The following is a 24,707-nucleotide window of genomic DNA, read 5'->3' on the forward strand; positions in this document are numbered from 1 at the left end:
AAGCCCACATTATTTCACACACTGAAAGGGTTTTAGCATTTTATAGTAATACTGTAAACAAAAGATTAAAAGTCAAAATATTGTACAGACAGAATGACACTGATAAATACAAGGTTTGGAAAAAGGCAAAAAAAGCTTTTCCTTTCCTCTGCAGCATTTTGTAAAGGAAGAGCACGTTTGTTTACAGGGGAACAAGAGATCTAGGCCTAAAAGAAAAACACACCTTTGTTACTTGAGGTGCTACAAACTCTGTGACTGCAGTGCTGTGAGTGGAGGGTTCATGAACTTGCTGCTGGGGGTTCCTGTGGGGTGTGGACCACTCTGGTTTCAGTGTAGCTGGAGCAGGGGCTGGCAGTTACTAAAGTGTCCCTTGGTTTTGGATCAAAGGCAGGTTTAAATAAGGGATAAATTACACCATAGCTCAGTGTTGCCCTGCTTTGGAAAGCAGGTAAGATATGTTAAAGAACAGCACACAGTGGTGTCCTGGGAGACTGGAAAATACCATCTGCTGCCTTTCAGACATTATTTAAGGAAAAGTTCCTAGAAGATTCTCAATGTGTTTAATTAATTGCCAGTTTCATGATTTTGAAGTCGGTTTCACAAAGGTCATTTGCAGTTTTAATCCCAGCCCTGCCTCTGCTGTCAGGCTAGAGCTGCTTCTGGGGTTCAGAAGGGCAGAAAGGAAATAAAACACCACAATGAAGAACATTAATTTACTGGGCTGTCATCTCCTCTCTCCATTCCTTCCCTCCCTCAGACTCTGGGAGCCAGACAGCACCAGGAATCCAGCAGTGCTGTGCACTTGTGCTTGGATATATCCACACAAACACACCATGGCTGGCTCCTGGGCAGGGACAACACAATTCCAACTGGGACAGAGGCAAAAATCAGTGATTTCCTGCACCACCTCAAATTCAGACTCCCAAAAATATTCTCTATTTTTAAATTATGGACTGACACACTTCTGTGAACTGAGAAACCTGGAGCACACATGGCCACTGGGGCCAGGCAGCCTGGCAGGGGATACTTAGCAAGTTGTCAAATTTTGAAATATTTGCATAAAATACTTAAAGACAGAAGAAATGTTTTCACATTTGGATATGTTGAGGTACAGAGGTTATGTGCTGTGGCAGACACAGCTGCTCTTGCACTGGCACTCTTCTAACTTCCTTTTTTTTGTTAATAAGCACAGAAATCTTTAGTGAAATTGCATCTGGAGTTACTGAGAAATGCTGCTGCAAACAAGACCTCAAAGATGACAGGAAAATTCTGCAGGAAACTTAACAATGAATTACTAACTCAGAAACAAAGGATAATATTTTAACCACTAATGCCCTAAAATAACATCAAACATATATATTAATGGCATAGTGACAACTAAAAGAAATAACTATTAAGTTTCAAATTCCTTCCAAAACATAAAGTGACAAAGACCTTGTAGAGTTACACGTAACAAGCTTGGATGCCCACAACTACTACTGGTTTAGCAGACTAAAAAAAAAGAAAAACAAAACATATTGCACAACAGTTGATATGGGAACAGAGAACGTTGGGCTTGCACCCCGTTACCAGGACAAACCTTCTTCCTGCTGGGAGCAGTTCCTGGAGCCTGGGGAGCCTCAGCCAGCAGGATCCCAGCATGGGGAGGCTCCAGAGGGATGGAGATGCTGCAGTGGTGTCAGAGCAGGATCTGAAAGCAGAACGTGGCCCCAAGGAAACATCTACAGCGCTGGGACATGAGAGTGGCTCGACAGCTACTTGCAACATGCTATTATCCATAACTACACTGGCAACACAGGCACAAAATAAGGCAGTGGGTTAAATTAATCATAAAATTGTTAGAAAACATGCAAAAATAATACTGAGTTTAAAAAAAAAAAAGTTTCTTGCCCCTTGAAGTTTTTTTTTTTTTTCCTCGTAAAAATGCGCATAGTTCCACACCTAGATGTTGAAATCCAACCTTAAAAAAAAGCCCCAGAGTAAAAAGCGCCGGGTGGCTCAGTTGTTGTTCTCTTTGGTTGTGATGGTGACCAGCTGCTTGGCCGCCTTGGCGATGTCGTAGGCGCACTGGATGACCTGCTGTGTCACCAGCTGCATGTCGGGCGCGGGGCTGGGCTCGGCGGGCAGCGCCTTCCTGCACTCCGACTGCAGCCTGTAGGCGCTGGACGTCAGCAGCCGCAGCGAAGTCCTCACCAGCTCCGACTTGGGCTTCTGCCAAGGGAAAAACAGACGCTGCAACAGGCACAACGACACAAGCTTTTAATTAGCCAGCAGTGCTCACAAGGGTGCTTTGATGCGGCCGAGCCCTGATTCCCCTCGTGGCAGCGGGCGGAATTTCTCTGTCTCTCCCCTCTCGGGAGATGCCCAAGGGCTGCCAGGCAGCAGGCAGGGTTATTGCTCCGTGCCCTGCCTTAGGAAGTTACTCATGAACATTTCTGGTGGCTGTTTACTGTCCCAGCCCACGCCTTGTCACAGCATGTCCAGGATGATGGGAGCAGCCGTGGCTCTTTCCTTGCAGTTTTGGAGAGGTGGGTAAATGTCACAGACAGCTTTTCATTAAAATCCTTTCTTAGGATTTTTCCTGCTGGAGCTGAGAAGTTTCAACAACAAATGTAAACAATGGTTTTCTGCTGCTGTGGAATGGAACAGGTGGATGTGTGATTGGTCTCCTGTAGATATTTGGATTTACTGACCACTCACGGCAGAGCTGGCTCTTGCTCTCTGCCAAGACACAGATTCTTTGTCATTCTATTCTATTCTATTCCATTCCATTCTATTCTATTCCATTCTATTCTATTCTATTCTATTCTATTCCATTCTATTCTACTCCATTCTATTCTATTCCATTCTATTCTACTCCATTCTATTCTACTCCATTCTATTCTATTCTATTCCATTCTATTCCATTCCATTCTATTCCATTCTATTCCATTCCATTCTATTCCATTCCATTCTATTCCATTCCATTCTATTCCATTCCATTCTATTCCATTCCATTCTATTCCATTCCATTCTATTCCATTCCATTCTATTCCATTCCATTCTATTCCATTCCATTCTATTCCATTCCATTCCATTCCAGCCTTCTGAGAACTCTTCCTTCCTTTTCTTTTTAGTATAGTTATAATTTTATATAGATATATGTCATGGAATAATAAATCAAGCCTTCTGATCATGAAATCAACATTCTTGCCTCTCTTTTCACCTGCAAACCCTTGTAACCACGGTCACAGGTAAAGACTTTACAAGAATTTGGTCATGGGGATTTCAGTCCCTAAATCCCCATGACCAAGTTCTTGTAAAGTCTTTACCCACCTCTCCAAACAGATCACTTTGATGGGTGGATAGCAGATCTAAACGTGGCTGCAGGAAAGAAATCCAGGTGATGGCACTCAGATGGAAAAGGGGGTGATGAATCTGGTGAAATCCCCATATAACCACACAACTCTTCATGCCAGATCCAGTTTTGTACAATTCTTAAAGAGTTTTACATTCAAGAGTACAATTAAATGCCTGGACTCACACTTTAGCCTTTACCAGTTGCCATGCTAATAAATACAAAGGTGCATCATAACCCCATCATTTCTCCCCACTGTTTTCATTTTGAAGGGAGAAAATTTTTGATTTTCATTCTGAAGGGGAATTACACATAAAGATTGAGGCCAAAACTGATGGTGGCAGGTACTTACTTTTGGGAACAGGGCTGCCATCTCTGTCACTGCCACATGTATTCTCTCGGAGCACGGTATATAGCTGCAGAAAGATATCCTGGGTTATTTATTCATTGTGTAGAGACCCCCTTCCCTCCTCTTCACTGCTCAGTGATTGTTATTCTAAAAACAACCATGTGACTGCAGAAAAAGCAAGAGCTTAACCAACAGTGCAAAATTATTTCTTAGATTTTCGTTGTTTTTCGGAGTTGGTTTGAAGGAATAATTTTCCATACTTTATAATTATATAAAACTTTGTTAGGAAAGTCTCCATTTGTGTGCAACTCCAGAACACCAAGATGCCTTCTTGGATTAATTAACACCCAGTAAAACAGACAAGTTTCTCACACACATGCATCCCCAAACTACCAACTGCATTCACAGACTGTGAATTCTAAATATTCACTAATTCTGATGAGTTATTTAATAAAATAAAACAGATTCCATGAATCCTCACAGATTTCGCTTCTGATTTATATACCAAATGAAAACTGGTCTGTTCAAAACAGAACTATTTCCCATCAACTGCTGTGAATAGTGAAGTGTTAGTGTGCTCTCTCACAAGTCTCATTTCAAAAGACTCACTTTTATGCTTCAAAAACTCAATTTTAGGATAAGTTAGTTCACATGATCCAATCTTAAGCAAAAGAATCTCAAAACTCACAAAGCATTCAAGAAAACTATTCAGCATGTGTGGGTTATGGTAGGCCAGTGCCCTTTCAAGCAAAAAGAGCCCCCAAATTCACCCCCCCAGTCATTTTTTGTTTGATCTTCTTGCAACACCAAAGGTGCAAAAAAATCATTCACTTGCAAATGCACTGAGAGAAAAGCAACACACTGGGGTCATTTTGGCAATGCAGGAAAATTGCTTCAAAAGGAGTATTTCCATGTGTCTCAAGTCACATGAGTTCTCCCAAATAAACTAAAAGTGGAGAGAGGTCTTCCAAGTTCACCACAATTCCCCTTCTGCTGTGGAGTTAATGATTAATCTGCTCCCTGCAGTCACAGTGACCAGCACCCTACCTCATTAAAAAGTCAATTTACTGATTAAACCCTTCACTAACAAGGCAGAGAAAGCCCTGAGAATAACCTGAATGAGACACTCAGGTGTTTCACTGTGTGTTCTCTAGGTCAGCTGCTAAATTTCCAGTGTAGCCTGGAGGAATGGCTTTGGTTTAATGTCTAAACACTCACTGTGAGAGGCTCTGGCACTGTGTTGGGTTTACACACACTCCAGTGAGACACCAGGAAGATATTCAAGTAGTGACAGCTTGGAAAAGGAATCCCTCATTAGCAGTAAATTGTGTTAATCTCTTCCTGCAATCCTGACATTTGTTGGCTGGGGTTTGAACTTGGGCAGTTCTGTTTTAAAGAGCCTCTCATGCAAATGTCACTTTTATTTTAGGCACTAACAATGTTTTGGTCGGGTTGGAAGATACCATATAAACAGACTTTTTAAAAATGGATTTGGGATACAAATGATCTCATTTGACCCCCAGCTGTACAAACACTCGAGGGGCCTCATCTGTCAGGTGTGAATGTTCCACCTTGGAAATGTGAAACTCCTGCTACTTTTGCAATGGTGCTAAGAAGCAGCAACCACGTGTTTTGTTCATAAAATCACGGAATGGTTTGGGTTGGAAGGGACCTTCAAACCTCAAAGATTTCTTCCTAAAGGAAGAAATTCTTCCCTGTGACGGTGAGGATGTCCTGGCACAGAGAAGGTGTGGCTGTCCCATCCCTGGAAGTGTCCAAGGCCAGGCTGGATGGGGCTTGGAGCAACCTGGGAGAGTGGAAGGAGGTGGAACAAGGTGGGCTCTAAGGTCCCTTCTAACCCCAACTATTCTGTGATTCCACAAACCAAGTTGTAATTTAATTTATCCTGACAGGCAATAAAAACCAGAATCAGGAGAATCCACCAGAGCCAGCTGCAGCTCCAGGCTGTGGTTCTGATCCCTCCTGGGAGCTGAAGGGGCTGTGCCACAGCCCTGGCCTGCAGGGGCTGCCTACAGCTCCCCATCCCTGCAGCATTTCATGCATCGCCTTCCACGACCCCCGTGCAGCCAGGAGAGGGAGGGACAGAGGCAGCAGAGAGAAGGAGAAAGGACACTGTGCCTGGGAGGCAGGGACAGAGGCCAGAGTACCAGGAGGCAGGGCCGGGCTGCTGGCTGCTCTGAGGCTGCAGGGGCGCTCGCTCAGGGCCGAGGCTGGGTCTGAGCTGGGTCTGAGCTGGGCCCCCACGCTCCAAGGGCCTGCTGAGCCCAGGGAGCACAGGGAGAGGGGTGGGAGAGAGTGGGAAACAAAAGGAAGAAGGGGTTGCATTAATAGATGATACTCTTGCATTGTGTTTTTTTTTTACTCTCCATGTGATTTTTCTCTACGTTCCCAGCATGAACTCGGAGGATGTGTTATTACATCCTCAAGTGTCTCATTTTGGTAAGGAAGCATTCTCCTGTGTTAAGGAAACCAGGGAAGAGGGAAACAAACAACAGCAGCTTCCTAGTTCAGTGTTTTGCAAGACAACACTCATCTAAGCATAGGCAAACACCTCACTCCACGTGTGGTACAGAAAACAAAAAATGCAGCATAACAGGCTTTTAAAAAACCTGATCAATTCAATAACAAAAGCCAGGTATGCTGCATTGTTTCCTTCAATGATTTTCAAAAGAAATCACAACTGTATAGTGTGATATTCATAAAAACTACACTCATTTAAAGCTTCTCTGTGTGAAACAAGCACCAAGAGGCTGCACTGAAAAGGTTACACCAAGGGCAAAGAGCTCAGCACAAACACGGCAGAAGTCGTCACTCGGGTGAGAAGGAGAGGCCACGCCAGCCCTGCTAAAAATAGCAAAGTACACGAAGGAAAAAACACAGAACAAAAGTGGCCCCATTGTTGTTCACTCCTCTGAGCGAGGCAGGAAGTGAGGGCTCAACACAAACCTCTGCTGCTCCTCCCAGGCACAGAGGGCACCGAGCTGGGGCCACAGCACAGCCAGACCCAGCCTGCAGGGCCAGGTCTGTGGAGCCCAGAGTGTTCCAGCCCCAACATGTGCTCACACCTTTAATTTACAGCCTTCTAAAAGAGCTGTGTGGGGAGCAGCACCTGATGATCACCAAGGGTAGATCATTTTTAGTCAGCCACAGCTATTCTGGAAATTGTTCAGGTGGGCCAGAATTTCCCAGAGGGAGCTGAAGCTGCTGCAGCCTGATGGGCTCAGGCTGTGTTCTGCTTACTCAGCTGGTTCTGTCTAAACCAATAGTTCAAAATACTTGTGCTGCTACAAAATCTGTACTAATACCTCAATAGGAAAGCCTAATTCTCTCTTTTTCACAATTTGCTCCTGAAGCAAGGCTTGCTGTTACTCTGCAGGGTGTAACTACCTATGGACATAGAGGGGTGAAGACCCAAGAAAAATTTGCAGTGAGTTTTCTACAACACATTTGATTTGTGTCTGTTACAACCCTGGTTTTGCAGGACTCAAGTTAAGGGCAGGGCAGGCAGCACTGCAGCCAGGACCCACTCACAAGGGGCTGGTCACTCATCCCCAACCTGCCCTGTGGCACTGAGGACACCAGAGAACACCACACACCTACACATTTTACAGGTGTGAAATAGCAGGGCTGTATTTCACATTCACCTGTGCTAGAGGTGAAAACACTTGAAGAATTCCCTTTGTTTTCTCATCCTTTGTTTTCTGCAGAGCTTTTCCAGCCCTCCCTCCTTACCTGTCATGTTTGTTCTCCTGCGCCGCTCGCAGCAGCTCCTGGATGTTCTTGGTGATCTGTTCTGTTTTCCTGATCACATCTTCTGTACTGGGCAGACTGGAGCTGGGGGCTGGGTCTGTGTCCTCAGGGATGGAGCCCTCCCCCTGCCACACCACGCTGCGCTGCCTGCCCTTCCTGCCCGACCTGCAGGGAGCAGAGCAGGGCTTGGCATGGGGACACAGCAGTGCCCTGTCACCCCCAGCAGTGTCACAGCACCTACCCTGGCTCCTCCAGCTCCACAGGGGTGGTGGGGTTGTCATAGTCGCTCTCAGACACGCTGCTCTGCTTCTCCAGCTTGGAGGCCTGCAAGGAACAGATTTAGTTCAGCCTGTGCAGGACAGAGCAGCTCTGGGCTGGGCCAGAGCCATGTGCTGTGCACAGGGATTTGCTCCTTGCACAACAGCTCCTGCATTGCCCTGGAGCTGCTGTGCCCCTTTCCCCATGCCAGGCTGCTGCTCAGCTGGTACCCAAAGCCCTGGGCACTGCCAGCACAGCCCCTGGACACCCAGCACGGCAGGACAGACAGACAGACAGAGCACAGCATCCTTCCCTGCCACTGAAACTGCCCCACAGGGACACACTCTGAGAGGCCACCAGGAGCTGAGGCCAAATGGAGAAGCAGCACCATGAAACAGGAGCTTGAAGAGTGGATAAGAACCTCTGGAGAGGGAGAGAACCCCAGAGAGAAAGAGGCCAGACCAAGAGAGCAGAGCAGAGGCCAGAGATCATGGTGGGGAGGCTGAATGCAGAGTGGGAAAGCCACTGCAAAATGGGAGCCCAAAACAAGGGCTGAAGACTGTGGCAATGGGAAATCCAAAATAAAGACAGAAGACAGAGATGGGGGAGCCCAAACTGCAGGTTTGGGTCTGAGGGCATGGATGGGACTGAGGAGACCTGGAGCTCATCACAACTGGGGGCCAGAGGGGTTAAAGACCATTGCAAAAGTGAAGCCCAAAACAGGGTGGGAGGCTAAAGTGTGAGGAACTGAGGCCCCTTGAATGCTTAATGCTGGTGCAGAGGTGGAAGACCAAAGAAGTGAGAGTTCTGGATGCAACAGGGCCAACCATGAGAGTAGAGGGCCACAGAAGAAGAGTGTCAAAAGCAAGAGAGGGGGCAATTCCAAAGTGGAAGCTGAAATGAGAGCAGGAGGAATGCAGGGAAGCAGAGGCTGCATTGAGCTCTGTAGGCTCATTGCAAAGTGGGAGGCTGATCCAGAAAAAAAGGCTGAATGAAGAAAGGGATACCAAAATGAGCTTGGAGGGCAAATCCTCAGCCAGCCCCCAGGATCACCACACATCTGCTTCCTCAAGTCTTCTAAAACTGCAAAGCTTCACCCAGGTGCCCAGCATGGTGTGTCTGGTGTCAAATACACCACACTGGTGTCACTCTGATCCCAGAGCAGCCCCAGCAACCAGCCCTGGGGCTCTTATAGAAACCCTGAAGTCACCATGAGGGAGTCTCCAGGGTTAAACTGTAAGGGACACCTCCAATCTGCTGAACAAATAATATTTCTGCCTCAAGGACAGACCAAAAATGTGACCAGGAACCAGTTTTCACTGGCTGAGATTCATTTGTTAAGCACTCATCTGATGTTAAACCCATCAATTCTTAAGTGAAGCACCTGGAGTTAAGAACCCCTTTTCAATTTTAAAATTACTCTGCACAGAAAGGAAAACCAGAATTTTTGAACACTCTTCTTTCAGGACAGCTGGTAAAGATCAGTTGTAAAAGTGAAATGTATTTTAGAGATGAGGAACTATTTTATGTAGAGTCTGACCTTTCCCCTCTCCCAGGTGCACAGAGACAACAATCCTAACAGTGGCAAAGCTCGACCATCTGGTCAGAAATACAAACAACAGTGATGAATTACAAGAAGAAGCTGCTATGGAATCAGTAATATAGAATCAGTGTAGAATAAAAACAATCAACCAAACTCTGCAAGTTTTCAATACCAGACAGCACTGCAGCTAAACCCAGATTTCCATTTGGCCAAGCAGGATTTTCCCTTGAAAGTTTTTTCTTCTATCCTTACTTGCAAATCTAATATTTTCTGAACGAATATGTCCAAACGTGGTACAGTCAAAATAAAATGGGAACAGAAGGAATTAAAAAGCAAGATCTGTGTCCTGGCAGAGAGAGACCAGAGTAAACATTTAAACCCCCAAATTTATTATCTGTAAGGCAAACAATCAATCAGGACCACCTGGATTGGTGCAAGCCACCAGCCCTCAAGGAAAGCAGCTTTGAAGCTGGGCCTCATGCAGTGCTTTTAGTCAGCAGGAGAGTTGTACATTGCCTTAGAAACATCAGTGAGAGCCTGGAAAATCAGTGTCCAAACAGCAGCCAGCTTGTCTTGGGGCTGGTGTGCAGCTGAAGGAGTGACCTGGAGAACTGGGCGTGGTGTTAAAGGCTGGAGATGTGAAGTTAGAGAGAGGCAGAGCCCGGAGCTGGGGGCAGCAGGAATGGAAGGGAGGAAATTCTGCTCCATGCAGGCTGCAGGGCCAGGCAGTGAGAGGGGGAAGAGAGAGGATGTGCTTCTGGGGAGATTGGCACCTCCTCCAGGGAGAAGACCGATGGGGAAGGTACTTAACCCTTCGTGTGCTCTCATCCCTCGACCAGGAGAGCGTGGAGGGGAAGGAAGGTAGAGATGAAGAGGAGGTCACAAACGCACTCCTCCCGATCTAAAAACGGGAAAGACAAAAACCAAAACCAAAACACAAACAAACTCTTAACTGAAATCAAAGGAACATTCTTAAAAGCATGGAGATGACACAAAGCAAGAATGATGTTGAGAATCTGGCTTAGGCTGAGGGGACTTAATTGTTTCAAAATACAATTGAATTCATGCTCATTCTAATACTGAGATTCCAGAGGTGCCAAATTCCATGGAGAACAAAATAAAAAAAAAGATCACCACATGCCAAATTAACTAACTCCACAAAACAAATCAATGCCTCAGAACTGCCACTGCTATCCAAATTTCCACCCAAATGACCATAGGACCTATACAAAGCACTGTCACATTTTGCACACACAAATGAATTCTGACATTTCTTGCTGCCATCATATCAACATGACAATATAATTTAAAATGATCCATATTTCATAGCTTAAATTAATTTAATTGATGGTGGGGATTGGTTCCCTTGGTGCATTCAACTGTCTTCTGTGGAATGTGCATAGAATATTTGCTCTCCCTCATGCCAAAAGTAACTTCAAAATACATTTTAAAGGTCTTAATAATTTGACTGGAAGGAAATAAAAGACATTGCTACTAAGAGGGAATGATATTGTCAAAAATCTACACATTTTCAATGTGTGTCTAAATGATACTGTTCTGTATTCCAGCCCACAGGGCAATCTAAGAAAAATTAACTGTGCTAATTAATTAAATGCACTAGTATGTGTTGGGTCACTTCTATAAAGTGTGAACGCTTCAGTGCAAAGTCCCTCTGGCCAACAGAGAACTTCCTCTCCACATCACACAGGAAAACACTAAACCAGAAGAATCTGCTTGACTGGCAGATCTAAACCATCTCCAGCCTCCAGTTCCAAATTCAGAATAAGAAACTGGTAGTCTGGGGAAAATTTTTCCATTTTATTTTATTTTTGTAAGGTGGTTATGAAGTTCCACAAATTGATACCTGCATGTTTATCTCCAGAACTACATGAACTTTACCTACCTTCCTGGAATACTATTTCCCCCTCCCTTCCTGGTTTTCAGACAATCACATATCGATATTTTATATATATATATGTATATATGTACACACTGCTTTTCAAACCATCAGGCTCCTGCAGACATGTTAATACAGCAAACATGAACAATTCTCACAGTTTTATCCCCCCTGGTTTTTTTTTTCCCCTCTGAAGCAGAAGCTGAGTGAACGAGCGGCGTCGGAAGAGACAGCAAAGCTGAACATGAGAGGCAGTGCAGAAGCAGCAGCACTTTTACTCACGTGTGGAGGGAAGGGCTGCAGCCTGGTGATGTTTTCCTCTGGGTAGGTGACCTCCCCCATGGGCAGGTAGGGCTTCTGCCCCGAGCCAGTCTCGTACATGGACATGGGCCTGCTGCCCCGGGCCGACGGGCGCCGCTTTAGGGAGGAATTGCTGCTGGGGTCTGGGTACTCAGCACCACTTTGCACCTGATAGATATTGGTTGTGGCCTGTCTTCTGAGGTTGGTATTTTCACTCTGGAGAGTTTGGAGCTGAAAGAAATGTGCAGCAGTGGGATTTGGTTTCCTAAGAGCAAGTGCCAAAAGCAAAGTGACCACGCGACACTCGCTTGTCAGCTGTACCACAAAATCCAGGTACTGCTGCCTGGGGGTTCCTTTCTTTTTCAAAATCTACTTGGCTTGCTTGGTATAAGCATAGAAACATCTTTGTTCCAGATCTGGAAATATTTAGGTGCTGATTTCCAGCAGCTGCTGGGATGTAAACTAAAGTTAGATGTTAAAATTGGCTGCTTTAGTTCAAAAACACAAATCCCATTCCCTCCAGCCTGCTCTACTGGCACAGGAATCCTGGGATGGAATGAGCCTGTGGGGGAAGGACTGCCAACACAACAGTTTTCCAAGCAAAGGGATCCATTGCAGCAGCCAATATAAGGACTTAGAAGACTTTAACATAAGGCCAGAGAAATCTGACAATGCCAGAATTGCAGCACAGACACCAGAGGCAGCACAAAGGAACTCGAGCTTGCTCTGCAAAGCAAGGAGAGAGTTCAGCTTATGAAAATCAGGCATCAGCTATTGCTATCTAAGAAGCCAACAAGAAAGCATTTTAAAGCTTTTTATTATCATGTATTTATTTGATAGTGAAAATACCAATTCTGATTATTTTGTGGACTTGGAGTAAGTTTGCTATATTAACACATCGAAAAGATGAAGAAAAACTGCAGGACAGCAAGGATCCTCCTTCTGCTACACCATAAAAATATCCTAAAGCCTCATAAATTCATAGGCCCCAAAGGTTTTTTTTTGCCCTAAATGATTATATATCTGTCTAAAGAAACCCAGTGTAAGTGAAAAATTACTTCAATTGATGCAAGAGAAATGCTGAAACCAGTAGAAGGTGTTGAAACACCCTGAGATCTCCCAGTGTTCACCATTCCAAAAGAATAGAATTGGCACTTAACAGACAGAGATATCCCAATTAATCTGAGGGTAAGCAGCCAGCCCTTTCTAGCCAGCCAGCCAGGATAGTGAACTCAGATATAAATTGTCCTTTACCCCACAAAAATAGAGATAAGTTCACACACACAAGGCATGCTGGCATTGATTCCTCATTGTTTAAAGCTGCTTATATTGAAGCAAGACAGCAAAGACACCCAAGACTTGCAACTTGGAAAACTGATGCTAAAGTTTTGACATAAGTCAAATCATCCTCATGATTTGCAGGGCTGGGTCACCACCAGCACCACAAAAAACCAAGATTTAAAGCATGTGTTGCACATAAATATTTATAGTCTCATGCCTGATCCCAAAGCAGCTCCACTTCAAAATGAGTTTTCTCACTATCCTAATACTGGATTATTTCATTCTCATTTCCAGCAGTTTTATTCTGACAATTTCTGATACCCCAAGAGCTGGAGGGAGGGGTTCCTCTGTTACCTTTTTCTGCATAATCCTCAGCTCATCACTCAGGTTGATGTTCACTTTCATTAACTGCTGAATCTTCACCTCAGAAGCCACCAAGGCATTTTTAACCTGCATATATTCTTGGGCTGTCACTGGTCCATCTGACAAGTCTGAATCCAAGCTCTAGGAAAAAGGAAGAGAAAAATACTTACACCATTAAGAAGAAGAAAACAAGAAAATGAGATTTCAACAGCTTTTCATGTACTTACTTTAAAGGCATCACAGTTCAAATGAAGTTGAAATTAATAAGAGCCATTAACCAGAATCATCTGAAGTCCTCTAGAAAAGCAACCTGATGCCAATCAGCTTAGCTCCTCTAAAAATATTTGCATCAGAATTTCAGTGATAAAATAGTGTTTTATAAGGGTTTTTAAAAAATATGCAATAAAGAACTGCCAAGTTATGAAAGACAGACTGCTAAATACCCAGAGTGCATTCCCAAAGAAGATTAAAGTAGAGCCACCAGGTTTTACTGCCCTTTGGTGCCATTCTGCATTATTTCAGGAATGGTTTGACTCACTTGGACACCATTGCTCTGCTGTGAGTATTTCTCCAGTAAGAAGCAGTAAATGTTTGTGAAATACCATGGAATCACTGATTTAGAACTTTCTGGCAGATCAAATTATTTCATTTATGCAATTAAATCTGTACCTTGTCTCCAGCCATACACATTACTTTTCTAGAGAGGCTTTTTTATACAATAAAAAATCCTTGAGCAACAACATTTAAGAAAGTTCATAGATTGAGGCATAATTACAAAATTAATTAAAATATTAATTTTCTGATAATTTATGCAAATGACCTTTATGAATAACACTTGAGGGTGTACCACTATTTCAATCCTACCTTCTGCCTGTTTGATTTAGCTGCATTTGTTTCCAGATCTGTATCTTCATCTGAAGCAACACTGTCATAATCAGGCTGGTCATTGTCCTGACTTTCACTGCTGTGCTGATTGCTGATTGATTTCAGGATCAGCTCCACATTTTCTGCAGATCAACACATGAAACACATACTAGTAAGTCTGGAGAAGAAACAGAAGTTCATAATTCGGAAAAAATTCAATTTAGATCCACCAAGGAGGAATGAATGATTACTGTCCCAAACTTCAAAGTATCATGGTTTTGTCTTTTTATTTCTTCTAAGTGTTTAGGCAAGTTACAATAAGTGGTGAGAATTCTTTAGCAGCGTAATAAAATTAATATAATTAAAAAAAAAACCCTCAACAGACTACATTGGACAAATGGATGTCATCATGCAAATGAAAAATATAGGGAAGTATTAAAAGTTAGAAAATACTTTTTTGGTATTTTGTCTCCAGAGGGAAAAAGATATATGAAAACAATTTATAGATCTCTCTCATAATTCAGCTCTGCTGAGGGGCTCTGGGAGTGATTGAAGTGCTGGCAAAGGAGCTGGCAAGAAAAGCTCACTCACCTTTGGAACCAGTGAGAGAATTCCCCTGCTGTCTTCGTTTGGCATCACTTAAAATGTCTATAACCAGTGTAGCAAACTCGTGGGCATTAAATCGAGCCAATTTCTGCCTTCCCTAAATGCAGAATAAAGCAGAGGAAAGAAAAGTACATCCTGTATCAGAAGAACAGCAGAGTCCCCAGGAAAAACTAAAATACACACTTGGAGTTGACTGTTCAACTACATTTACTGCAAAAAGTGTGATTTAAAGGGGAAATGTGAAATTATTTTAACCTCTTTCCAAGTAGATGCAATACTTCTACAACAATAAAATGCAATAAAGCAATATTACTTAGGCCCACTTAATTATCTGCGTGGTTATATTATTTTTTATAGTATTAAGATTTCATACCTGATTCCTGGTTGAGGAATATTCAGGATTTACAGGAAGAAAAGGGACCACAGTGGTTTCTGTCACAAGTGTGCTGTGGTTCTGAGTAGCAAGCCAAACTGCTCCAGAGGAAAAAGAAAAAAAAAAGAGAAGAGGGAATAACCTTCCTGTACTGCTTGACAGTATTTCTTTGTCAAATAAAAGACTGCAATTTCAAACACAAACACAATCAATTCAGAGGAAAGCTTTTCCCCAGAGGGTTCTCTGCTCTGTGAAAAACACAAGATTTTTTTCAATTAACATCCCCTTCAGGCAATGCAAGACAAAGAAACTCCCCTCAGCAGTAATTGCTGAATACAGAAGCACTTGAACAGAACATGTGCTTGGACTGGAATTTTGTATGTAAAGTGACAATCCAGACTTGTTTTATTTCATTCCAGAAAGTCTCACTCACCTGCATCTGTCTCCCTTCTGTCAACTTCATCATACACATCCATGGCAAGTTCTTCAAATAAGTGATTGCTTAGCTAAGGGGAGAGGAGAATAAACACAGTTTGAAAAGAAATGAAACCCAGTAAGATCTCTGACAACAGAAAATTACAGAGAAAATGTAAGAGCACAATTCTGCTCTTTTCTCCTGCCTCTGTAATCCATAGAAAAGCTCCTTTCTCAGCCTGCATGACCACCCCATTTCTAGGTACAGAAACAACCATCCTGTTCTGCACTCCTCCTTTCCTGGTCAATGGAATTTTTTTACCTCTCCCATCTGATCACAAAAAAAAATTTTGTGTTTGGAGTGAGGCAGATGCACTGTGGGAATGAGGTAACAAAAGAACTCCAATGAACAGTGAAGGATCACAAAATATTTTTGCATTTCAAGCTGCTCCTACAGCAGATGGGTCAAGAGATACTTGTGCTAGGGAGCCTGAGAGATGAGAGTTTGCCATATCTAGAAAAGGAGTTTTACTTACAGACTGAAGCTTCTTCTTGGCTGCTTTTGCCAGTTCTGATACATCCAGACTGCTATGAAAACAAGAAGTGATCATTACATCTACAGCATTTCACGGCTTCTACACATTAAAATTCTATATTTTGGTAACTCTGTGTCACTTTTACCTTAACTCCCCTAATATTTCAGTATTTTTAGCATTGTTTTTAACACACTGATGTCATTAATATTGCTACTATAACATCACAATTCGCTTATTATTAAGCTTTATTTTTAAATTTAAAATGAAATAATACAAAACATTCTTTGGAATATGAATACCCACAGGTTTTTACCCACACAATTTTTAAGTTACTGAAGTTTTTCACACAAGTTTTGCAAGCAGGAGGTTGGACAGTGGTTTACTTACAGCCGTCTTATTTCCAATTGCACAGCAAGAAAAGAGGAACAGGAACTTAAAATTAGTACTTGATACTTCTTACACAAATCTGATTTCATTGATCACAACCAAAAGTTAAAAGCATTTAAAAAATCAAGAAAAGACTCAATTGGTCCTTAAATTATTTCCACAATCTGTTTCTTAGGAATTCCCCATGTGTTTCCCTTCCCAGAAATGTCTCACCTTCTCCCTGCATTTTAATAAATACAATCAGCTTCTATAATTTCCTGATTTTTTTTTGATATCCCAATATTCTTTCTATGAAAAAAAGCTTTCAAGACTAATAAAGGCACACATAAAAAAGTTAGAATAGCAACAAGCTTAAAAGTGTTTCAGAAAGGAAAGAAAACTTAATTATTAGATGTTTTCAGACATGTGATGGAATCAGCAACTTACCTGTCTGCCATCTGAGGTATAACAAAGTGCTGCCCATTTTTGTGCTCTAGAGTTGAAAACAAATTGTGCTTTACTAGGTTGGTACTGGCCAACAGTTTTCAATAATAAGCATCAGGCAACACTAAATAATTTATCTTGCATGTAATCAATCAATTAAGGTTTATTAGTTGTATTGGAAGTCCATTAAAAAGAAAATTAAGTTCTAACACAGGTACCTTTATGGTTAAAAATCTGTGAGTGTGCTTGTGCTCAAAAAGCACCCACTAAACAGAACACTCCCCTGCTGTTGAAATTCAATTAGAAGAAACTACTTGGAAGAGTTTCTACAGTATATAAAGAACATGTATTTGTGGAAAAGCAGGAAGGAAATTTGGTTTTAATTTCTGTCTATTTAAAACCCCGCAGTTTTATCCCAATTTTAAATGCATCATCCCTAACGATGCATCTCATACTTTTTTTGGTTACGTGTATTTTGTTTGAATATTTGAAAGGGTTACAAAAAGTGCAGTGCACAAATATGACACAGCACAGCCTGAATGTCCTGTAAGTGGCAGTGCCAGGTCTGAGGGTGCAGTGTGGTGCTCACCTGGTTTCCTGCCACAGAGGTAGAAAGCCAACCTGTCTGTGAGCTCGTACTGGATCTCCACCAGCCTCTCTGCCAGCTCGTGGTGCCCCCCTTGTCTGTCACACACAGGGACAGGGGGCAGTCAGTGACACCCAGAAATGGGCACACAAACACATTTAGTACAAGCCAGCACTGCATTGTTTGGTGCATCAACCCATCACAGATTTACAGCTCAGTTCCACCCCTGTGCCCCAACCCATCTCTGCAATCTGGGACATTCCAACAACAATTCCCCTGCTAACCCTCACTCCTGGAGCCTGAACTTGCACAAACTCTTCTCTAATTTTCTGTGAGCTGCTAGATTGGCACAGCCTGTGTCATTGGCATCATAGCTGATGTCCCAGGCACACAGAACACAGGCTGTCATCTGATGAAAATACTTATTCCTCATTTTTATTCATTCATTCTTTCTGGAAAAAGTATTATTAGCATTTAGCAGACAAATTATTTCAGGACAGAAACATATCTTAGCAGGTTCATTGGGTGATTTATGGGCATCAGAGGTTCCTACCTTGCATAATCAACTGGAGTTTTCCCATTGGAATCTTGTGTGCCAGGATCAGCACCATAAACTGCCAACAGTTCTGCTTGCAAAGTCTGTCCTGCCTTAGCAGCAACGTGCAGTGGGGTGTTTCCTTTCTCCTGCAAGAGATTAAGGAAAAATATCTACTTAAATCTAAGTAGAAGATTGAAATATAACATGAATCAGCTGAAATCAGTGTAAATAATATTAATTGGAATTGACTGTATATCATCAAAATAATGAAAAAAGTGTTCCTACAGGATGGAAGAAGTTGGCTTGAGCTCCTAAGGAGAGCAGTCGCAAACAGGTCTCCAGATTCCCTGTCCTCACACTGGAATGGAGTTGCTGAAAAAGAAGCAAAATTATATTTAACAAAACAACAACTGTGATTCAGCAGTTGTTTTTCAGCCATGCTTTGAGAAACAAGAGTATGCAGGAGAAGAAACAAAATGAGCTCTTACTACAGCTCATTTGTGTAAAAGTTTTTCTCCAAATTCACCTCTATTAATGCCTCTCAATCATCACCTCCAGTGATACCCACAAAAAAGGAGCTTAAAGTTGAAGTTGAGCTTTATGTGCAGAAAAGCAGAAACAGTTAAGCCAGAAGGCAGCAGGGGAAGTCAGTGAGATGTGCCTGTGCTGTCCCAGGAGGCACTGACCTTGCTGAGATCCTTGGCAGTGACGCTGTCGTCCTCCCGGCACGGCAGGCGATGCACAAACGCTAACATTTGATATTTAGCTCTGATGAACTCTGCTTTGTTGGGACTGCACAGAGAAATCCAGGCAACAAGAAGGGAAAGGAAAGAAATATCAGTGTTTTCATAAGTAATACAGAAGCTCCAGAAAAATTAAAATTTACAAGTGAAGATTGAATCAGAGATTTGCGTTGCTGATGGCAAAGTTAGGCATGGAAAAATATTTTCATTAAAAAACAACCCAGTGCAGATTGTCTGACTATATAAAGAAAAAGTCTGTTACAATCATCAAATATCTGCAGGCTGTAGCATGTGGTGTCTGTTTCTTAAAAGAAATACAGACTTTAAAATCATGCCAACTTAAGATCTATCCTTACTCTACACAGCTATTTACATTTTAAAATGAAGCACCATCAGTCAGGAACAAAAATATCTGAACTTTTATTCAATTCCTCAACCAAACTCCATTTTGTTAGCAGCATTCAGTTAACTGAAGCATATGACAATGAAAAGTCCTTTGACTAAAGTGCAAGCAGAGCTCCTCACTATTCAACAGGAATCCATAATCCAGAGAATTCAAGCACCGTATTCCTATTTCTAAAATTAAGTTTCTAAAATTAAAAAGAAAATATTTGGAAATAAAAGAAAAAACTAATGGCCAAACACACAGAGGTTCCTAGGTGTTGTTCTGTCACTGCTGGATAAAATAATCCCATTTCTGTAAGATAACAATTCTGCATTTCCCACTTACTGCACTTTGTCCTGGGGGCTGGCCTTGCGCCGCCCGCTCATCACGGAGGCAGGGTCCAGCAGGGAGTGCTCCCAGATGGAGTTAGCACCATTGTTGTACAGAGTTTCCACCATCTGAAAGGCAGAACACACAGATATTTTGCTGCTGGTTGCATTAATCAACTATTTGGAATTATTTTCAAACAACAGATTCCCACTCTGTGTGCCAGCATCTGTAACCTGCTGGGATATCGTAACTGGGCACGTGTTTAGGATGTTATGATGTGGATTTTAGTGAGAACCCCCTTAAAATTCTCAGCTTTTTCCAACAGCACCTCCAGTGAAAAGAAAATTCAGGTTGAAGCAGATGTACTGTGGAATTTCTTTCACAGATGCACAGTGAAAGAAAAGTTGAAGTGACCTTCCAAAGCAAAGGTATCAAATTCAAAATGCAAAGATAATTCTGACTTTAGTGGTCCACCACAACAAAACAAGAGAAACAAAATGAGAATAACTTAGGAAAAAAGCTTAAAAGGACTAGCTCTCTCAAAAAAAGGTTTAGTGATTTAAATTGCATTAAAAAAATCTGGTTTTAATGAAGGAAAACAGTTTTCCTGTGTACCTGCAGCAGTGTTGGAGGCCACGGGGTGTGTTTGAGATGCCTCACTTGGGAGATGTGCCGGCCCAGGCTCCTGTGCACACTGCAGCACTCATCACAGATCAGGATCCCCCTGTTTATGGATGCCCAGCAAGGATCTGCAAAAGGAGCCATCCATTAGAACACAGGAAGCAACACGACCTTGGATTGCAAAAGCAGAGTCTAAAATCAGCATTTTAACCTTCCCTGCCTGGTCACTGTGTGAGCCTGGGAATGTCACAGCCTTGCTGGGCTCTGGATGCTGGGAAAATGGGAAACACCAGTCCTGGCACTCGTGGGGGATGTGGGAATCCCAAGGACAGTGAGAAGATCTGCAGTGGAAATTTGGGGAGAAGCCCCACTGCTTGCAGTTCTTCTTGTGAAAATACTTTCCTTTCTAAACATAACAAAACATTGAATTTATCAGCACCTTGAAGTGCTTTACTTCTTATTTGTGGACTCCCACAGAAGTATTCCTAATGACAGTGCCTACTTGCTCTTTGAAAAAAACTCCTTTTTTTGGGATTTTTAAAAAACTTTTAAAAAATATTTTTCAAAACCACGAAATTTTAAAAACACCAAGTTGCCACAGCACTCAGCCTTTCCCCCTACTACTCAGTTTTCAGTTCTATATTAGAACAACATCTTTTAAATTTTCACTTTAAATAATAAAATCACACAAGAATGTCATAATAAAAAAGGATACATCTGTGCCAAGTCAAAGGCTCAATAAAATCCAAAATTCTCAAGGAAAATAACTTCATCTCACAGCAGATCTGAACTGAACCATCTTATAAGCAGCCCAAAAAGAAAACTGATGGGAAGTCAAGTAGTAAATAATATATATGAGCTACAAACATCAAAAGGCATAAAATCAAGTAGGAATGGTGGATTAGGTTAAAACAATAAATGCCCACAGGACACCAAACAGGTCCCTCAGCTGCTCAGAGCTCAGTCTCCAGAAGAAATTCCAATTTCTGTCAGTGACACGTGAAACTCAACGTGCCAGAACCCTGCAGGAAGAGGCAACTGAGCAGCCAGACAGAGCTTCAGACCCAGCACCTCCCAGGAGAACAAAAAAGGAAATCAAGATCTCTTTTATTTTGGAAAAATCTTAATTTCAAACGCAGAGATGAGTCTGAGGCCAAATAAGCAAATACAAGGCTGCCTGGTATCTGATGAGAGAACTTCTGAGTCCTGTCAGAACACATCTGAGCACTGGTGCATCATATGGAAAAGTCTCCTCTGACCCACACAAATTTATCATCTGAATCCCTGCAGATGAGATGTGATTGCTCAGGTTTCTGAGCAGAGTTGGTGATCTGGGTGTGCTACAGGCAAAGCTGTCTGAGCCATGAGGGTCAGAAGCATCTCCTGACCCACCAGAACCAGCCCAGAGCCAAATTAAAGCAGGTGAGACAAAAAAATAATCAAATTGTTAAACAACAAATTACAAAAAAATATAAAATCATTCCATTATTTAACAATTTTGATTTCCAAGAAGAAAAAGAACAGCAATGCAGAGAGATGCATTCATGGCAAGCTAATGACCCAAACTGAGGCAGCCTTCCAGATTAATGAGCCTGATCCCTTCCTGTTAGAGACAAACCCATCACACACGGATGGGATCTTTAAGGATTCTTTCCCCTGCCCATTCCCAGGCTGTTTGTGAGCATTGCTCTGCATTATCAACAGTCAGCACTGGGGGGTTTCTTTATTTCCACCTCCACACCCAATGCCCCTGGATATTTCAGGTTTAAATTTAATGCAATGAAGTGTCTGTCCTGGAATTTGAGTCATTTTTAAGACAGACTTAATTATGGATTTGATGAGAATATGTTTAAGCCAGTACCAAAATACACAGAATCTCACAATCACTGAGGTTGGAAAAGACCTCCAAGACTGAGCCCAACCTTGTCACCAGCCCAGAGCACCGAGTGCCACATCCAGGAATTCCTTGGACACCTCCAGGGATGGGGAATCCAAACTTCTCTGAGCAAGCCCTGAGCACCCTTTCCATGAGGAAATTCCTCCTGGTGTCCAACCTGACCCTCCCCTGGCACAGTTTGATGCAGTTTCCTCTCCTCCTGTCCCTGTTCCCTGGGAGCAGAGCCTGACACCCCCAGGGTATCTCCTCCTGTTGTGCAGAGTCACAAGGTTCCACCTGAGCCTCCTTTTCCACAGGCTGAGCTCCTTTCCAGCTCCCTCAGCTGCTCCAGCCCCTTCCCAGCTCCATTCCCTTTCCTGGACATGCTCCAGCCCCTCCATGTCTGAATGGAGCGAGGGGCCCAGAGCTGGACAAAGCAACTCAAAGCAACCCTCAGTGTCCAGCTCAGGGCTGGTCCCAGCCTGGCCCTGCTGCCCACGCTGCTTTTGACACAAAGGACAATTGGGGGAGAAGCTGCAGGGCTGGGCTGGTTTCTTTCAGGAACCTGCAGGGTGGTTCAAAACAGGAAGTGTGAGATGGAGACAAACCCGGCACTGGCTCTGAGAACCGAGCTCCTGCCTCGGGATAGGAAGTGCAGCACAAGAGCTGCTCTAAGATCACCCCCAGTCACAGAAAACCCTCCACACTCTGCAGAGACAAAGGGGGCATTGAGGAGCACCCAGGGGAAGCAATAATTAATGCAGGTGCTGGGCACACCCACCCTGGTGCAAAGGCTGCAGCCCCCAGGTCTCCTGACACAGCCCCCCTGCACCCAGGGAAAAATTCTCTGGTTTAGCTAAAGGAAAGGGTTGATTGGTTTTATTTACAAAAAGATTGAATTAAGATTTCTTTCTATATGTGGATAAGCCAGCAGATTCCTAGTAAATAAGTAAAGTTAAGATTTATATATATATATGTGGATAAGCCATAGGTTTCTAGTAAATAAGTAAAGAGCTGGCAGTGCTCTAATGTCACAATAAAAGGCAGGGTTACAGGATTACCAGACAGTGATTCTGATACCCCCAGGAGCTTAAGGAACACAATTCACACAGGTTTATCTCTGAGCCACAACACCCCTGAGGTGTGCAAGCATAGATAGGCTGCCTTGTGTGATAGGGAAAATTGCCTGCCAGCTCCATTGAGTGCAAAACCGAATTTCTACAGGGGTTCAAGTAAAATCCCAGAATCCCAGACTGGTTTGGGTTGGAGGGAGCTTGAAGCTCACCCAGTTCCAATCCCTACCATGGGCAGGGACACCATCCATTATTCCAAGCTCCATCCAATCTGCCCTTGGACACTTCCAGGGATGGGGCAATTCTCTGGGCAATCTGTGCCAGGGCCTCACTACCCTCCTAGGGAAGAATTCCTCCTATAAAAAGAAGAAAGTAACTTCCTGGAAGTTAATTTGGAATTTTTACCATTTTTTTAAACATAACTCAGATTTAACAAAAGTTGTTCTCCCTTCTCCCACATCCTATCTTCTGCCAATTCAAGTGTTATCTACATCACATAGACACCTACATTACAGATGTAATAATAATGTATTATTACATTAGCGTTTTAATTCATTAGAGTATGTGCATAATTAATTATTTGTATTGGAAGAACCTGCCCAGAACAAAACCAGCAAAAATTACAGAGAGAGAAAAGATACAGAGCTGATACAATAAACCAGGATAGTTTCAGATACAAGAGCAGCAGAACTACAGATGGTCAGGAGATATAACAGCCTTTCTAAAGACAAGATCTGTTTCCATACACTCCCAAACTGATCTGAGTGGGATGTGTGTCAGCCCAGAGCAGACACTGAGCGTCTCAGACACCTCAGCACAACTTTCCTTGGAAGTCTGGGACACCTACACCCAACCCGGGCCGTGGGACAAGTCCCAGCTCACCTGGGAAAATGACGAGGGAATGGATGAAGAGCTCCGAGCCTTCCTCGCTCCCCCAAAGCAGCCCTGTCCCTCCAGTGACACATTCCCGACCCACGCCCTCCTCCCACCTTTCAGCCGGTGCATTTCTGTCAGCTTTCCTCCTTCCCAAGCTGGAGATCTCCGCGTTTCCTCCACACCGGAGATCTCCAGGATATCCCGGAGCTCTGCGTGCCCCGGGCTCGGGAGGGGCGCCGGGACCCGGACGCTCGGAGCCGGAGTTCTATTCCAGCCCTGCGAGTGTCCCATGCCGCGCTGCTGGAACCTGTCCTGCCCACGGACTTTGGGTCCCTTCCCACCCGAACCCTCCCGCTCCCTCTCAGGTGCAGCGGCGGCCGCTCCGGGCCGGTGACACCCCCGGGCCAGCGGCGCCCCCGCGGCCCCCGGCCCGAGAGGGGTCGGCGGGACGAGCCCTGGCGGTGCCGGTGGCGGTGCCGTGCCTACCCTGAGCGCTGCAGTCGGCGCACACCTCGCTGCTCCTCAGGCGCTTCGCCATCGCGGGACCGGCGGCAGCGGCGGCGGCAGCGGGGCCGGTAACGGGCCCCGCCAGCGCCGGGCCGGCCCCCGCGCATGCGCGCCGAGCCGCCCTGTGCCGCTCCGCATGTCGCCTCTGCCGCCATCTTTACTCCTGGCACCGGCCTGATTTCAACTGAGCTCCCGTTCAACAGGACAGCACTGAGCGCTCCCGCTTAGGGGTGCGGCCGCCCGCCCGCTGCGCCCTGTCGGCGGGGTGGCGGGAGAGACTGGGCTCCGTAAGCCAAGTGGAGGATGCCACTGTGCCGCAAGCCCTGCCCTCACCCGCCATGGCGGGCGGGCGAGCGAAACCAAGGCCGGGCGAAGGCGGGGTGAGAGCTGAGCGCTCCCCCCGCGCGGAAGGCAATGGGACAGCTGCGGGCGGGGCATTCCATCTGTCCGCCCGCAGAGGGGGAGGGGGA

At 44.0% G+C, this 24,707-nt stretch overlaps 1 protein-coding gene across 3 annotated transcripts; it reads right to left on the bottom strand.

The window, feature by feature from the left end:
• Positions 1–22: 22 nt before the first annotated feature.
• GIT2 (GIT ArfGAP 2) lies at positions 23–24,331 on the bottom strand. Of its 3 annotated transcripts, none has more exons than XM_064726679.1 (20): positions 24,217–24,331; positions 19,900–20,033; positions 19,300–19,412; positions 18,513–18,618; positions 18,112–18,198; positions 17,842–17,972; positions 17,292–17,386; positions 16,706–16,751; positions 15,893–15,941; positions 15,376–15,448; positions 14,943–15,040; positions 14,555–14,666; positions 13,964–14,106; positions 13,091–13,240; positions 11,438–11,686; positions 10,070–10,159; positions 7,699–7,781; positions 7,440–7,622; positions 3,690–3,753; positions 23–2,211 (listed from the first exon to the last, which is right to left on the bottom strand). In XM_064726679.1, the coding sequence occupies exons 1-20, from the start codon at positions 24,266–24,268 to the stop codon at positions 1,999–2,001; spliced, it is 2,271 nt and encodes a 756-aa protein (XP_064582749.1). In that variant the 5' UTR covers positions 24,269–24,331; the 3' UTR covers positions 23–1,998. The 3 variants fall into 3 exon arrangements, with proteins under 3 accessions (XP_064582749.1, XP_064582748.1, XP_064582750.1); XM_064726678.1 differs by having other exon boundaries at positions 15,893–15,944; XM_064726680.1 differs by lacking the exon at positions 10,070–10,159 and having other exon boundaries at positions 15,893–15,944.
• Positions 24,332–24,707: the final 376 nt, after the last annotated feature.

Source organism: Zonotrichia leucophrys, chromosome 15 (genome assembly GCF_028769735.1).
Source record: "Zonotrichia leucophrys gambelii isolate GWCS_2022_RI chromosome 15, RI_Zleu_2.0, whole genome shotgun sequence".
Lineage (NCBI taxonomy): Eukaryota > Metazoa > Chordata > Aves > Passeriformes > Passerellidae > Zonotrichia > Zonotrichia leucophrys.